The sequence below is a fragment of the Callospermophilus lateralis genome, chromosome 2, assembly GCF_048772815.1.
Source record: "Callospermophilus lateralis isolate mCalLat2 chromosome 2, mCalLat2.hap1, whole genome shotgun sequence".
Classification (NCBI taxonomy): domain Eukaryota; kingdom Metazoa; phylum Chordata; class Mammalia; order Rodentia; family Sciuridae; genus Callospermophilus; species Callospermophilus lateralis.
In genome coordinates this window covers 38,068,961-38,086,078 of record NC_135306.1, presented here as the reverse complement: position 1 = coordinate 38,086,078, position 17,118 = coordinate 38,068,961, and the positions used below count along the sequence as shown (strand labels likewise).

The 17,118-nt window shown below is 45.7% G+C and overlaps 1 protein-coding gene across 5 annotated transcripts in view; it reads right to left on the bottom strand.

The window, feature by feature from the left end:
- Positions 1-16,781, bottom strand: part of Aqp7 (aquaporin 7) — a 51,294-nt gene extending 34,513 nt beyond the window's left edge. For 2 of the 5 annotated variants that reach the window (XM_076845911.2, XM_076845912.2), the window contains exons 1-7: positions 16,644-16,781; positions 15,259-15,309; positions 9,291-9,408; positions 3,029-3,155; positions 2,427-2,564; positions 2,127-2,245; positions 1,760-1,977 (exon numbers count right to left, since the gene is read on the bottom strand). In XM_076845911.2, the coding sequence (XP_076702026.2) occupies positions 1,760-1,977; positions 2,127-2,245; positions 2,427-2,564; positions 3,029-3,155; positions 9,291-9,408; positions 15,259-15,284 (746 nt within the window). In that variant the 5' untranslated portion in view covers positions 15,285-15,309; positions 16,644-16,781. Of the gene's footprint in view, positions 1-597; positions 1,423-1,759; positions 1,978-2,126; positions 2,246-2,426; positions 2,565-3,028; positions 3,156-9,290; positions 9,409-15,258; positions 15,310-15,563; positions 15,667-16,643 lie in introns of those variants that run through there. The other 3 variants (XM_076845907.2, XM_076845910.2, XM_076845908.2) reach the window with 3 other exon arrangements.
- Between the last annotated feature and the right edge of the window lie 337 nt (positions 16,782-17,118).

The window sequence follows — 17,118 nt, the reverse complement described above, 5'->3', positions numbered from 1 at the left end:
ATGCCACCTAGGTAGGCACCTAGGAGTGGTGCCACCACTGGCACCCACCACCAGTTGTCCCCAGCACTGCAGGCAAGAGACAGGACTGCTGAGGAGGCCAATGCCCAGGGTGGCACTAGCATCCACCTCAGGCCAAGACAGAGTGAGCAGAGGAGTCACCCCAGGAGACACCCTTGCCAGGGGCCCTGGCCCACCTCAGCCCAATTCGGGGGTAGGGTTGACAGTCCCAGAGCAAGGTCTACATGGTCTGCACACAGTAAATGCTAAATATATGAACAACAACAAGAACCACAGGTGATGCTGCCTTCTACATCCCAGAAAGCATGATGGCTGTTTTCTGCCTGGCCCCATCATCAACATATCCTGGCTGCCAAGCTGCCACCCAGACTCTGGACCTGTTTCCTGTGAACTCTGTGAGACTTTTTCTTGCCTTTTTACAGATCCAAAATATTTCCCTCATTACATCTTCCTTTCCAACTCTGGAACTCCATAATGTGTGAGAACTCTTATTTCAGGAAGGAGGAAGATGAGTCCAACCTCTTACTAGCTTTCAGTCCATACCATGCATCTCCAAGGGAATGAAAATTGGAACAAGAATGAAAAGAGTCTCATTTTTATGTATGAAGCACGGATAGAGTAAGTAAACATAGGTTTAGTATACCTGTGGTATTAAAAAAAATGTCATTAAGAAAATATTTAAAAGAATGCTGAAGGCACTAATGAAAAAAAAATGTTGAGAAATTCTAATCTGCACTCTTGATCTTGCTTTGTCTGGTCCAAGAACTGGCAATGGCTAAAGAAGGGACAAATGGGGGACTCTAGAATCCTATCACAAGGTACCCTCAAGATATGCCCAAAGTTGCCCCCACCCCCAGCTAGTTCTGGGCCTTACATCAAATCACCCCTCTCAGAGTCCTCTATGCCTGTCACCTTACCCTAAGGCCACAGGTCAGTTCCTCCCAATTCTCCCTCAGGGAACACCCCAGCTCCTGTGCTGGAGAGAGTTGAGGCCTCTCAGCTCTATGCTCCAGACTTGAGCTAAGGCATAAACCTGGAGCTCCTGGAAGGAGCCAGGAGGGAAGCCCAACCACAGGAGGCCCCACAAAGTGAGGGTGCCACTGTGGGACAAGGCTTTCTTTATTAGGGTGAGTTGGGATGACAGTCTCAACTTAGAACTGCTCTAAAGGCATGGAGCCACTTAAGGATGGGACAGGCTGGTTTGAAGGGGCAATGGGGGAGGTCGTGGATGGGCTGGTCTTGGGCAATTCAGTTATCCTGTGATCTTCGCACACCATGGAGTTCTCCAAACTCTGAGGCTTCCGTGGGATGCTGGAGCCAATGAAGATGACATAGATGATGCCACCTAGGTAGGCACCTAGGAGTGGTGCCACCACTGGCACCCACCACCAGTTGTCCCCAGCACTGCAGGCAAGAGACAGGACTGCTGAGGAGGCCAATGCCCAGGGTGGCACTAGCATCCACCTCAGGCCAAGACAGAGTGAGCAGAGGAGTCACCCCAGGAGACACCCTTGCCAGGGGCCCTGGCCCACCTCAGCCCAATTCAGGGGTAGGGTTGACAGTCCCAGAGCAAGCTCTACATCTGTGCTGGTCTGGGAAAACATCAGGACCCACCCCAGCTTCCTGAGCTATCTGGATGTTCTACAGGACTCTTCTGGGCGGCTGCTCAGGTTGCCCCACCCCTCTGCAAGCAGGGGCCCCACAGAAAACTCACGGGAATGGGGCTTGGCAAGGGAAGTACCTGAACACCTGTTTGCCCCAGCCAGCAATGAAAGTGAAGAAGCGAGGAGGCAGGTCCCGGGACGGGTTCATAGCATATCCTGAGTTCATGCCTAGGGACGCTCCGATGATGACAATGAGGAGGCCGACCACCAGAGCCTCTGTCCCTCGAAGTGCTGGATTGTTGTCCTTGTCCGTGATGGCAAAGAGACATAGCTGGAGCATCCCTGTGATAAACATCTGGGGAGTAGATGACATGGCAGCCCACTGAGGCCCCAGCCAAGCCATGGAGTCTCCATTGTACCCTAAATCCAAACACCCTGGCGGAGACATGTCTTGGTACAGTCCCCATCCAGAAGTCTTTTCTTCTATCACCCTACACTACTGACCTCATCCAGGAAGCCCCTCCACAATATCATGTGTTCAGGAAGGTAAGTGGCAAAAATGCCAGCAGTGGCCGTGGGACCAGTCACTGTCAGAAGGTTGCCAGAGAAGTGGATAATGGCCGCTGTGGAGACAGATTGAGTTATACCCCACCAACATCCCAGATTGTAGGATGAGGGTTGGGGAGCACCTCCAAGGCCTTTTCTCCCAGACATTTTTACAGAACCGGAACACCAAGACCCGATATGCCCATGTTTCAGAGGAGGCTGAGACTGGAGGCAGACTACCCGGGAGAGAACACTCACTATAGAAGAGGCTGTAGATGGTGACAGCAGCCATGAAGGAGCCCAGAAACTGACCCAGAACATACACAGGAAACTTCCTCCAAGGCATGCGACCTAAAGCGCAGGTGGTGAAGGTCACAGCTGCATTCATATGGGCCCCTGTAGGGAGGGGCAGGTGTAGGGGGGAGATTGAGAGCAGAAACAAAGGATAAGATGAATAATATTGACAGCAACAGCAATAATAAATAGTAATGGTGAGTGTTCATGGAGTGTGTACTGTAATAAAGGCTTTCTCATTGAACCCTTACAATGGTCGCCACAAAGAAGGACCACCATCTCCATTTTACCATCAAGGAAAACGAGAAACAGAGGTGAATAATTTCCCTTAGATGATCCAGCTTGTAAAAATGGCAGGGGCAGGGGCGCTGTCAAAAGGGTTCATGAAGAGCCTGGGGAAGACACGCAGCCAAGGCAAGGGGTTTGGAGGCATATCCTCCCTCCAGGTAGCCAGTGAGGGTGAGGCACCAGCAGTATCAGAAACAAGGTTGGCTGGAGGTGGGCAGGAAACAGCTTGCCAGGAATACCTGGTCTTGCCCAATCAGAAGGGGTCTGCGCTTACTCACCAGAGATGTTGCCTGCCACATGCATTCCTATGGTGACTCCAAAGCCAAAAGCCAAGTTGACACTCAAGTAGCTCCCAAATTTTTTCCCTCCTAGAACCATATGGGCTATAGCACCAAGGCCAAATACCTGCAAAAAAAAAAGGTTTCTGAGGTGGCTGCCTGCCCAGAAGTCCCAACCCCAGAGGAGAGCTCAGAAGTCAGTTCTAGCTCCTCACCACCCCCATGTCCTAGGCCTCCCCAGTATTGCCCTTAAAGACCCTCTGCTGTGCCCTCTTTTTCCAGAGCCTTCTCTCTCATGGCCTCTCCTCCCTTACCCCATAGAGATCTCTCATACCTGAGCCAGTGAAAGCTAGGTGATGGGTTTGAAAGAAGTCAGGGATGGGTGGGAAAGTCAGAGGCTCCTAAGATATATCCAGGCACCTTGACCTTGAGCCCACACCTGTAGTTTGGGTTGTGAGCAGGGCTTCAAAGAGGGGATAATTGGTGTGAACTGCACCCCTCAAAGCATCTTACACTTCAGGCCAACCTGAAGGATATTTCTATGCGGAGCACTATTATTCTCCCCAAGTGATAGATGGGCAAAGTGAAGCTTCAAGAAATTGAATGGTGGGGCTGGGGCTGGGGCTCAGCAGCAGCGCACTTGCATGTGTGAGGCACTGGGTTCGATTCTCAGCACCACATATAAATAAATAAAATAAAGGCCTATAAACAACTAAAAAAATATTTTAAAAAAAGAAATTGAATGGCTTATCCAAGGTCACACAGCCTGTAACACAGTGAAACATGATCAGATCCATGACAGATGGTCTCAAATCAAACAATTGCATTACTCCATGCATTCCTTGCTGTCTCAGGCCTCTGTGTTGGATATACTGTTCCTTCTGCCGGAATACTTGATCCTATATTCTGAAAAAATTAATATTCTGTAAGATCAAACTCAGAAGTCACCTTCTTTGAAATGTCCATGTGTTTTAGGTCCAGCTTCTAGAAATCAGAGTCTAGATATGTGTTATGCAAGTTATCTAGACATGTGAAAAATTAGGCATAGTGGCACACACCTGTATTCCCAGTGACTCAGGAGGCTGAGACAGGAGGATTGCAAGTTTAAGGCCAGCCTCAGCAACTTAGTGAGGCCAACAGAAACTTAGAACTTATTTCAAAATAAAAAATAAAAAGGTCTGGGGCTGGGGCTGGGGCTGGGGTTGTTACTCAGTGGTAGAGCACTCACCTAGCATGTGTAAGGCCCTGGGTTCAATCCTAGCACCACATAAAAATAAATAAAGGTATTGTGCCCGATTACAATAAAAAAAAATATTAAAAAAAAAAAAGGTATGGGATGTAACTCAGTGACTAAGTGCCTCTGGGTTCAATCCCCAGAACCAAACAACAACAACAAAAGGATATCAAGGATATCTAGCTATGTGACCACATGCAGCTGTTATGCACTTAAAATGGGACTGTCCAATTGAGATCTGCTCTAAGTGTAAAGCACATGCCAGATTTCAAAGATTTAGTTGGAAGTAGAGAATGTGAATTAGCTTAACAATTTTATGTTGACTACATGTTGGATTTTGGATACATGGGTTAAATATAATAACATACAACTTATTCTCACCTGTTGCTCTTTACTTTTTTAATGTAGCTACTAGAAAATTTTAAAGTATGTGACTCAAATTCTATTTCCCTTGACCAGTTCTGCTCTAAAGCTTAGGAAATAGAAAATCTAAATAATTATGGACATGAGAACTGCAATGAAGCCATGTGTGAATAGGGCCCCAGGAGAAGGGGGGCACACAGCTGGAGGCTGATTAGAGTCAGCATTTATGGGTGAATGTTAGAAACCTCAGCTGAGCAGGCGTTAAAATGGGAGAACAAAGAAAGTGCACCAGGGAGAGATTTTCCCAAGGAGGAGGGCATGGTCAACTAGATTAGTCATATGCAGCCTCTGGATCACAAGTATGAAGACCTGCCTGGAAAGCACATTCCTTTGGATGGCAATCCAGCAGTCATTAGTAACATGATGAGCACTGTGTTATCAGGCCATGGGTGTGGGGGGTTGGGGCAGAAGCCAGGAAAGATTGATAGGTAAGTGGTAAGGCAGTAAGGAAGAATTCATTTATTTGAGACAGGGTCTCACTATGTTGCCCAGGCTGGCCTCAAATTCTTGGGCTCAAGGGATCTATCTTTCTGCTGCAGCTTTCAGAGTATCTGGGACTACAGTTGGGCACCACCATGCCCAGCAGAGGTAACTTTTTTGCAGTGCTGGGGATTGGACCCCGGGCCTCACTCATGCTAGGCAAGTGCTCCAGCACTGAGCTACAATCCCAGCTGATGAGAATTAAAATGTACCAGTAGAGAGACTTCTTTGAGAACTTCTTTGAGAAGTGAGAGTATATGATAAATGACGGGTTCACAAGATGAAGGGAGAGATGTTTTGTTAAGTGGAGAGATTTTGGTATGTTTATGGGTGGGTGTGCTGAAGATAGAGGAAAGAAAGAAAAAAGAGCAAAGGGCCTGAGTGGGCTGGAGGAATGGACTGAAGTAGAGGAGTCCTCCAGGAAGGAGGTGACACACCCTAGCTTAGGAGAAATGTGTGGATGCACAGGTAGGTAACAGGTGGTGAGAAGGACAGGAACAAAAGGAGGTAGACACACATACATAGCTGGGTTTCCAGGAAACCCAGGAAGGTAGCCCAATGATTTTCTCTGTCAACCAGGAGATCAAACTATTTGCTAATTTTAAAAAAACAAAACAAACAAACAAAAAAAAAAAAAAACAGGCAGATGTAGAGCAGTTTCAAGGAAGTCTGAGAAAGTGTGAAATAGCCAGGTAGGACAGAGGACAGGCAGTTGAGCATGGCTCACTGGTTCCCTCAGGAGTCCAGAAAAGGTGCAGGGGAGCCCAGAGATGGCTGGCTTAAGGCCAGGAGAGGATGCAGCAGGAGAGGACAGGAACTGACAGGAATAGGAGGAGTGAGGCCATGCCAGGCTAGCTGGGGGACCTCCCAGGGGGTGAAGGGACTGAAGCAGGCATGGAGGGTCTGAAGACTGAGGGTCCCTCATTTCTGTTTTCCCCAAGTCAACATAATGTTTTTTAAAAATAATGAATGAGCCGAGCACAGAAGTGCATGCCTATAATCCCAGCAGCTCGGAAGGCTGAGACAGGAGGATCAGAAGTTCAAAGCCAGCCTCAGAAACTTAGTGAGGTGCAAAGCAACTTAGCGAGACCCTGTCTCTAAATAAAATATAAACAGGGCTGAGGATGTAGCTCAGTGGTTAAGCACCCCTGGGTTCAATCTCTGGCACCAAAAAGAAAAAGAAAAAGAATGAATGAGTGAATTAATCCCACATGATTCTCTGTGTCAGAGTTGCCAATTGGCAATGCACATACCAAATCCATCCAGCACACAGGTTTTGGTTTTAAAAAACAGAAGTTTCAGCTCCTCTTGCAAAATAAGAAGCTGGGGCAATGCTGGCCTGTATTCCACCTCCATGGTAACAGCCAGCTAGAGCAGTGGCAGTTACACCCTTACACAGGTCTGCACTCTGTGTCCAAGTCCCTACCACCCTGAGTTGACATTCTTGGCCCCTGTAGCATATGAGTTTGCAACCCTTGCCCTATTGCTCACATACACAGCTTTGGGTTTCCAGGGCACCGATGGTTCCAGCCTCTCCCCTCTCTGGTAAGTGAATGTAACCCAGCCCATCAAAGTCCCCCCAATAGCCAGGAAGCCAGCTTTGAGGACAATAACCTTAGAGATTATAGAATAGAATAGCTCACTTCCCTCATCCTGGCTGCAATAAATGGGACCCAAGGTCACACTAGCCTTTTTTTTTTTTTTTTTTTTTTGGCAAAACCTTTACCCTGGTGATTCATTGAGCTTCCTATCAACTGAAAAAGCCCCCACTTCTTGGCACAGGTTTGGCAACTAAAAATAACAACAATACAATGTCCTGCATGAGCTTAAACCTCACAATGTTCTTTTAAAAGCATTGCTTCCTTTCAATCCTCACAGCAAATCTGTGTAGCAAGTGTTTTTGCCCACTGTAGAAAAACTGCAGCCCAGACAGGGGTCTTGAACTACCCAATGCCTGAAAGCAAGGGTCATATCATAGCAGGCAGGGAGTTAACAAGACAGCCTTAGAAAGCCTGTGATCTCTAAACTAAGGGACAGACCATAGAGGTTAAAGGTCAAGATTATGATATTAAACCAGGCATTGTGGTGTGCACCTGAAATTCCAGTGACTTGGGAGGCTGAGGTAGAAGGATTTCAAGTTTGAGGGCAGCCTGGGTAACTGAGTGAGACTCTGTCTCAAATTAGAAAATAAAAAGGGCTCTGGGTTCAGATGTCAATACCAAAAGAAAAATTATACTAACCTGGGCTAGATTTAATTTTTTGTGAGTATTTTTTATTGGTTCTTCTTAGTTATACATAACAGTAGAATCCATTTTGATAACATTATTTAAGTATAGAATATCTTACTCTAATTAGGACCGCATTCTTGTGGGTGGGCATGATGATAGGATTCCCTTATAGATTTAATCTTAACTTAAAGTGAAATGGGGGCTAACAACAGTACCTACTTCACAGGGTCATTGTGAGGGTTTGGGATGATGCCACATGTAAGGGGTTTAGCATCAGAGTGTTTGGTATGCAGTAGGTGCTCAACGATTATCTAAATAAAAAATTGAAGAAAAAAAAAAAAAGGAAGGCAGATGTGGGCAAGTATCAAGGCATGCGGGCAGTGCTTGCTTTCCCTAAAGGCTCTGAGGTTCCAAGGTTTAACAGCCCTCATGGGACTGGAATGTCTTGTCATAAATGAATTACTTTCTCCTGGATCAAGGAGGGACAGGATCCGGCTGCTGTCCTCACAGCTCAGGAGGCAAAGCAGGTAAGGGAGGAGGGTGAGAGAATGGGATGCAGGGAAGAAAAAGCAGATGAGAGCACTTGTCATAATAACAAGGACCAACACATGTGTATCAACACCTCTGTGCTGAGTGTTGGCACTTGGCCTTCTTCCCACAAGTCTGCCACCTTGATGCTAGTGTCCCCATTTTCAAAAGGAAACTAACATTCTAAGCAGTTTAAATGCTGGTAGAAGATCACACACAGCTAGAAGATAGCAGAGCCAGAGCACAAATAGCTCCAAAGCCCCTGAAGGCTGGATGCTAGATACTTGAAGACTGAGAAGACAAGCTCAAAGCCAGAAGAGACCTGCCCAAGACCTGCTGGTGACTCTGTGGGTCAGGGTAAGAAACCAGGTGTCCAGAGTCCTTCTCACACAGGTTCATTCTCTCTGTACAATTTTATCCAATTCTAATGCATTTCCTCTCTTTCCTCCCAGCCCAACTTCTCTGGAGCTCCAGAGCCCTGTATTCAATTTATTACTTCTTGAATTCTCCACTGGCATCTCACCTGATCACGTCCAAATCAACCTCACCTCTTCTTGTACTAGCTCCATGCTCCAGAATGGCCCATCGGACATCTGTTGCTTGCAAAGTCTCCTTGATTCCATCTCCTACAATTCTATATCAGGGCTTTCTTTGCCATCCCCAACCATGTCACAGCCCTCCTTCTCTCTCTCTTTTTTTTTTTTTTTTTTTGGTACCAGGAATTGAACCCAGAGGTGCTCAACTACTGAGCCACTATATATATATATATCTTTTTTTTTTAAATCACAGACAGGGTCTCGCTAAGTTGCTTAGGGCCTTAACTCACAATCCTCCTGCCTCAACCTCTGAGCCACTGGGATTACAGGCATGTGCTGCCATGCCTGGCACAGCCCTCTCTCTATTCCATCTAGATCAGCCTCCTAACTGGCTCCTCTCCCTCCAGCCTAGCCTTTTCTGCTTAGTCTCCACACTGTGCCCAAAAGCTATCTTCTAAAATCCATATATGGCCATATCACTCCCCTGCTTGATAACCTTCAATGTCTCCCCATTGTCCTCAAAATTAATTTTCAAAGCCTGATATTCAAGGTTTTCAGCAGCCCCTTTACCCTTGGTTTTCCTTTTCCCACTGCCATCTGTGCCTCTTGACTCCCCAGCTCATGGTTCCACCCAGTCCTGGTTTATTATGAGCCCTTTCTGTCCCAAAAGGACTTGTTGAGCAAAGCCTTTCACCTACTTTCTTTTGTTTTCTTCTCAGACTCCCAGAGCAGAGGCAGAGGAAGTAACAGTATGCCTCATGGGGTCAGTGCTGGGAGAGATTTGTGGACTGCCCCTGCTGCACCCCCCCACCCCATGCCCCCCATCCACTCACCATCATGACATACGTGCTCATGAACTCAGCCAGGAACTCCCGCACCATCTCCTTCTGCAGTGTTGCTTGCATCCTCATTAGCACCGACCAGGAGACCATCTTGAAGTTGCTGTTGGATCTGAAGCAGCGGCCCAAGCCCATGGACAGAAAGGAAAGTCAAGTCTGCCTACTGCCCATCAGCCCTTCAACTCCTGGCTGAGTTAATAGGTAACCCTGCAGCTTCTCCACATACGCTTCCTTGTGCCCAGGGCAGCTAGGACAGCTGGGATCAGAGACACCTGAGAGCCACAGGATCATGGAGAGGAACTGGGGCAGATGGCCCAATCAGGCTCCTTCTTCCTTCTTACAGGAAATGGACAAGTGGGAAGGACCCACCAATGTGGCCACTTTGTAGAGGGGGTCATTGGGCAGCAGAAAGTGCAACCTGAAGTGTTGAGGAGCTGCTAGGAGAAGCAGGGTAGGAGAGAGCAGGCTGAAGAGTGGAGCTCAGTTATCTGTCTGCCTAACTGCAGGAGCCAGAACTTAAGGGTCACAGACCAGGATCTGGCAATAGTGAGGCACTTTTCAAACAGCATGGGGTGTGGCAAAATCTGATGCTGGGTTCTATAAACAGCACTGAGGCCTGAAACATGCACCAGCCTCTGCCAAGATAAGGGTGTCAGCAAAATGAACCAGGCTGTACAGCTAGGTCAGCACAAAGAGATATCTGTAAGTGAATGAATGAATGAATGAACAAGAGGGAGAAATGATGGACAGATGGGATGGGATCTTACTTCCTAGTTTATCCTCAGTGCCTAACACAGTGCCAAGCCCATAGAAGATGTATTGGTTGAATCAATGAAAACTGGGGGAACCTGTCTCTTACTCTCAACTAAATCCCAGAGCTAAATACACAGATGGATCAACAGAAAGATGCTGGGCACGGTGAAGCACATCTCTAATTCCAGTGGCTCTGGAGGCTGAGGCAAGAGCATTGCAAGTTCAAATCTAACCTCAGCAACTTAGTGATGACCTAAGCAACTTAGTGAGACCCTGTCTCAAAAATAAAATAATAATAATAAAAGGGCAGGGCTGGGGTTGTAGCTCAGGGGTTGAGCACTGGCCTAGTGTGTGTGAGGCACTGGGATCAATTCTCAGCACCGCATATAAATAAATAAAAGTCCACTGACAACTAAAAAAAATTTTTTTAAATATGTAGTTTTTTAGTTGTAGGTGGATACAATACCTTTATTTTATGCATTTATTTTTATATTGTGCTGAGGATCAAAGCCAGAGCCTCACACAGGCTAGCACTCTACCACTGAACCCCAGCCCCAGCCCCAAAAAAATATTTTTAAAAAATAATAATAGGGCTGGGGTTATGGCTCAGTGGTAGAGCGCTTGCCTAGCACATGTGAGGCACTGGGTTTGATCTTCAGCACCCCATAAAAATAAATGCATAAAATAAAGGTATTGTATCTATCCACAACTAAAAAACATTTTTAAAAAAATAATAATAGGGCTGGGGTTGTGGCTCAGCGGTAGAGCGCTCACCTAGCATGTGCAAGACCCTGGGTTCCATCTGCAGCACCACATAAAAATAAATAAATAAAGATATTGTGTCCAACTAAAAAATAAATTAATAATAATAATAATAATAATAGTAATGGGCTGGGGTTGTGGCTCAGTGGTAGAGTGTACACCTAGCACATGTGAGAACCTGGATTCAATTCTCAGCACCACATAAAAATAAATAAAATAAAGGTATCGTGTCCAACCACAACTAAAAATTAAATAATAATAATAATAATAATAATAATAATAATAATAATAAAAGGTATCAGGATGTGGCTCAGTGGTTAAGCACCCCTAAGTTCAATGCCTGGCATCAAAATAAATAAATAATTAAAAAAAAAAAAAAGCCAGGTGCAAAATCATATGATTATCTCAATAGATGCTGAAAAAGCATTCAATACAATAGAGCACCTCTTCACGTTCAAAACACTAGATCAACCTTCAACATTTTTAAAGCTATCTATGTTAAGCCCAAGGCCAACATCATTCTAAATGGAGAAAAAATGGAAGCATTTCCTCTAAAAACTGGAACAAGACAGGGATACCCTCTTTCACCACATCTACTCAACACAGTCCTTGAAATTCTAGCCAGAGCAATCAGATAGACTAAAAAAATTAAAAGGATACACATAGGAAAAGAAGAACTCAAACTATTACTATTTGCCAATGACATGATTCTATATTTAGAAGGTCCAAAAAATTCCACCAGAAAACTTCTAGAACCAATCAATGAATTCAGCAAAGTAGCAGGATATAAACCCATAAATCAAATGCATTTCTATAAAAAAGTGATGAATCCACTGAAAGAGAAATTAGGAAAACTACCCCATTCAAAATAGCTTAAAAAGTATAAAATACTTGGGAATAAATTTTAAAAAAGTGAAAGACCTCTGCAATGAAAACTACAGGACACTAAAGAAGGAAATTGAAGAAGACTTTAGAAGATGGAAAGATCGTCCATGCTCTTGGATAGACAGAGTTAATATTGTCAAAATGGACATTATACAGATTTAATGCAAAACTGTTATACATATTTAATGCAATTTCTGTTAAAAATCCCAGTGACATTCTTCAAAGAACTTGAAAAAGCAATCATGAAATTCACTTGGAATAATAAGAAACCCAGAATAGACAAAGCAATCCTAAGCAAAAAAAAACAAAGCATCACAATACCAGACCTTAAACTATACTACAAAGCAATAGTAACAAAAACAGCATGGTATTGGCAACAAAATAGACATGTAGACCAATGGTACTGAATAGAAGACACAGAGACCAACCCACATAAATACAATTATCTCATACTAGACAAAGGCACCAAAAACATGCACTGGAGAAATGATAGCCTCTTAAACAAATGGTGCTGGGAAAACTGGAAATCCATATGTAGCATGCATAAAACCCAACTCAAAGTGGATCAAAGACCTAGGAATTAAACCAGAGACTTTGTACCTAATACAGGAACAGTAGGCCCAAATGTTCATCATGTCACATTAGGCCCTGACTTTCTTAACAATCCCCAAAAGAAGCTCAAGAAATAAAATCAAGAATCAATAAATGTGGGGCTGGGGTTGTGGCTCAGTGGTAGTGTGCTTGCCTAGCATGTGTGACACACTGGGTTTGATTCTCAGCACCACATACATATAAATAAGATAAAGGTCCATCAACAACTAAAAAAATATTTTAAAAAAAGAATCAATAAATGGGATGCATTCAAACTAAAAAGCTTCTTCTCAGCAAAAGAAACAATCATTGAGGTGAAGAAAGAGCCTATAGTATGGGAACAAATTTTTACCACATGTACAACAGATAGAGCACTAATCTCCAGGATATGCAAATAACTCAAAAGACTTACTACCAAAAAAAGAAAGAAAGAAAAAGGAAAAAAGAAACAGCCCATCAATAAATGGCCTAAGGAACTGAACAGACACTTCTCAGAAGAAGATATACAAACGAACCACAAATATATGAAAAAGTGTTCAACATCTTTAGTAATTAGAGAAATGCAAATCAAAACTACTCTAGGATTTCATCTCACCCCAATCAGAATGGCAGTTATCAAGAATACAAGCAATAATAAATAAGAGTTGGAGAGGATGTGGGGGAAAAGGTACACTCATACATTGCTGGTGGGACTGCAAATTGGTGCAACCGCTTTGGATGGCAGTGTGGAGATTCCTCAGAAAACTTGGAATAGAACCACCATTTGACCCAACTATCCCACTCCTTGATTTATTCCCAAAGGACTTAAAATCAGCATACTATAGTGACATAGCAATACCAATGTTTATAGCAACTGAATTCACAATAGCTAAACTGTAGAACCAACCTAGATGCCCATCAGTAGATGAATGGATAAAGAAATGGTGGTATATATACACAATGGAATATTACTCAGCAATAAAAGAGAATAAAATTGTGGCATTTGCAGGTAAATGGATAAAGTTGGAGAATATTACGCTAAGTGAAGTAAGCCAATCCCCAAAACTAAAGGCTGAATGTTTTCTCTGATTAGTGGATGCTGATCTATGATGGGGTGGGGGTAAAAAATTGAAGAAATTTGAATTGGGCAAAGGGGAGGGTGAGAAGGGATTGTGGAGGTAGAAAAGATGGTGGAATGAAATGGACATCATTACCCTAGGTACATGTATGATTGGACAAATGGTGCAACCAGAGAACTGAAATGTTGTGTTCCATTTGTATACAAGGAATTAAAATGCATTCTGCTGTCATGTACAACTAAGTAGAACAAATAATAATAATAACATCTGTTATTCCAGCAGCTCAGGATGCTGAAGAGGATCACAAGTTCAAAGCCAGCCTCAGCAACTTAGCAATGCCCTGAGCAACTTAGTAAGACCTTGTCTCTAAATACAAAATAAAAAGGCTGGGGATATGGCTCAGTGCTTATGTGCCCTTGGGTTCAATCCTCAGTACCAAAAAAATAAATAAATACATTAAGTGAATTTCAGGTCCCAATGACTGTGAGGGGGAGGGCTAAACTGGGAAAAGACTGGAAAGGACTGGAGAGGAGAGAGATGCTGGAGTATGGAGGATAAAGAGGAAGAAGAGGGCAGGTGGTGATTACACTGGCTGTGAGGAAGTAGGGTGGTAGTAGAATCAATGGTGGGAGGCATACACATTCTAGATATTTCTAGATATGACTAGATGTGAGGGAAATGTCAAGGATGCGTCCTTGACTTTTGGCTTGAGCAACTGAGAAGGGAACACCTGACTGAGCTGAGGTCACAGGCAGAGGAACAGACTCAGAGGGAGTGAAGGAGGCTGTTTTCAACTAGGATCTGGGTTGTCTGTAGGACACCAACAGGTCTTTGGTGTCTAAAGCCCAGGAGGAAGATGTGGGCTGGACACAGCAATGTCATCGGGACAGGAGGGAGGAACATTCATTCTCTCAATCTAAGAGTACACAAATGGCAAATTTGCTCTTGTGGAGCTGACAGCAATGAAATAAACAAGTGCATTCATGGGTTAGAAAGTAGTAGAACCCATGGGGGAACTGGGGTAAGGAAAGGGGGAGCTGGTAGGTGTGGAGTGTGATTGTAAGTGGAGTAGGCAGAGTAAGCTGCATTGAGAAGATGGACTTTTTTTTTTTTTTTTTTTTTAAGAAGTGTGGGGCTGGGGATGTGGCTCAAGTGGTAGCGCGCTCGCCTGGCATGCGTGCGGCCCGGGTTCGATCCTCAGCACCACATACAAAACAAAGATGTTGTGTCCGCTAAAAACTAAAATAAATAAATATTAAAAAAAAAAAAGATTAAAAAAAAAAGAAGTGTCTTTTTTTTTAACCTTTATTTATTTTTATGCTGTGCTGAGGATCGAACCCAATGCCTCTCTCACGTGAGCCACAATCCCAGCCCCAAGAAGATGGCCTTTGACTAGACTTGAGGGAGGAGAAGGAAGGCACCAAGTGGATAACTGTGGGGGAGCACTTCAGGCAGAGGGATGAGTCACAGAAGGACTCTGAGCTGTCTGCCGAGAGCCAAGGTTGTGTGTGGCTACAGGAGGGACAGTGAGGCGGGGGTGGGGATCCGCAGAGATCTAAAGGGGATTAGATCGTGCAAAAACTCTGGCTCTTGTTCCATCCCAAGGGGCCAAGAAATGGGAAGTTCAGTTCAGCTGAGAGGGGCAGTCAGAACACACTGACCAACCCCTGAACCCTTTGACTCTCTGAGCCCCTCACCCCAGGGCCCAGCCTGGGCTGACCTGTGCTGTGAGGACATGAGAGACAGGCAGGAGACACACTTCTCTCATCCATGGGCTTCGAGGGAAGCAGGAAGGATGGGGACTAGGGGAGCAGCTGCCAGAAGGGAGAGGCTGAGGACAGGACAGGGGGGACACTAAGGTGTGCCTGGAGGAGGACAGGAGGCTGAGATAGGGAATGAGTTGGGGTACTTACCGCCTCTGCCCACCTACTTGAGCCATATCTTGTCCTTCAGATTTGTAGATGCTGTGAAGCCAAAGAGAGGTCACTGGGCTGCGGGATGCAGAACGCCGTCCCACATTCCCATCAGACTCAGTCCCACAGGGGAGAAGTCACTGGGCAGCTAGCTCCTGCTAGTGCCACCCCCTCAACTCAGCCAAATTGGCATGACTGGGTGTGCCTCAGCCAATAGCAAGAGGCCCTGGAGTCCCCACCCCTCTACCCATGCTGGCCTCAGGACCCCTGACTTCTGGACCAGGCCCTTCAGAGGTCCTCCTGACCTTCCCAAGTCTGCAACACACTCAGTTTTGGACAGTGCAAGGTCTGCAGCCTCCCTTCAGTGACTCCAGCCTCACATAACAGATATCATGCCTTTAATCTAACCTTAAGCTCCCTTGTTTATGATTTAAACTGTGATTTTCCAGGACCTCTTCCCTACACTCATGCACACAGGATGTGGCCCTGAAAACTCATTTAGCCCAGGCCTCCACCTCAGAACAAAGACTAACCCCACACACACCTTTCCTCAAACATCCCCACCCCCTGCCATTCCTATTTTTCTCTCAAACTGACAGCATGAAAATAACCCTTGCGTTTTCCTCATCCTATTCTCTCTCTCTCTCTCTCTCTCTCTCTCTCTCTCTCTCTCTCTCTCTCTCTCTCTCCCTCCCCCCCCAGGGATTGAACCCAGGGGTGCTTAACCACAAAACCACATTCCCCAGCCCTTTTTTATATTTTATTAGAGACCAGGGTGTCATTGAGTTGCTGAGGCTGGGTTTGAACTCACTATACTTCTGCCTCAGCCTCCAAAATTACTGGAATTACAGGCATGTGCCACCGTGCCCAGCATGACCTCACTCTCTAACCTAATCTCCTCTGACTGCAGCACAAATTCATATTCTCAACTCTGAAGGCAGAAACTCTCCAGCACCAAGGGAGGGGGACCCCGGGGAGAAGATGCTGCTGCAACCTAACAGCTGGCCTGTCCATGACCTGCTTCCCTTCTGCCTTGGTCCAGGGTAAATCCTCTACAGCCCTCTTCTCCTCCCACCCCTGTGCTCTACTGACTTCCCAGCCCAATGCATTCTCAAAGTCTGTTCCACCAAGCTGCTCTGGTCGTCCCAGAAGTCAACTAACAGGTAAGGAAACTGTGGCCCAGAGAGAGGGTGCTATGTGCTCATATCACACAGCAACACAGGACTGAACCAGAACAGAAAGCCAAGCCTTCAACTCCCCCAGTTGGTGCTTGTTTCACAGTCAATCCTTCAGCCACCTCTTCCCTGCATGATCCCCCAAGGCCCTTCCAGGATTTCACCTTGAGGAGACCACCCTGCCCCAGCTCTGCCTGAATCCCCACTCACTCTGCTGAAGTGCCTTAGGTGTCTCAGCCTTTATCTTGGGGGCTCCTCAGTTAAAGTAGGTCTCAGTCTTGTTCCTACGTTACTGTCGGCACAGTCTGCACCCCCAGTTGGAGCTCAACTATTTCTTTGTCCCTAGTCCAAAGCCCGCCCCTCAGTCCTTCCCAGGGCAGCCTCAAGTGCTGCTCCTGCCCCTCCAGGGGAGAGGTCAGTAGGACAGGGGTTTGGCCACTTGAGTCAAGTCCAGACGCACTGCCCAAAATAGCACTCCTCCGCCTGCCAATGGCACCCTGGAAAGTAAGTTCTGAGGCAGCCCTTGTGAAGTCAGTTGTGGAACTCCAGGTAGGCACTTTTCTCCTCTCAGTCCCAAGGGAAAGAACGATCCTCTAAGCCAGATGTTGGGCCTGTCTCCAGGACCAGAGCCTAAGGTAGCTCTTCCAGAGTCTCAAACCTGGCAAAAGGCTACAGAGGCTCCTAG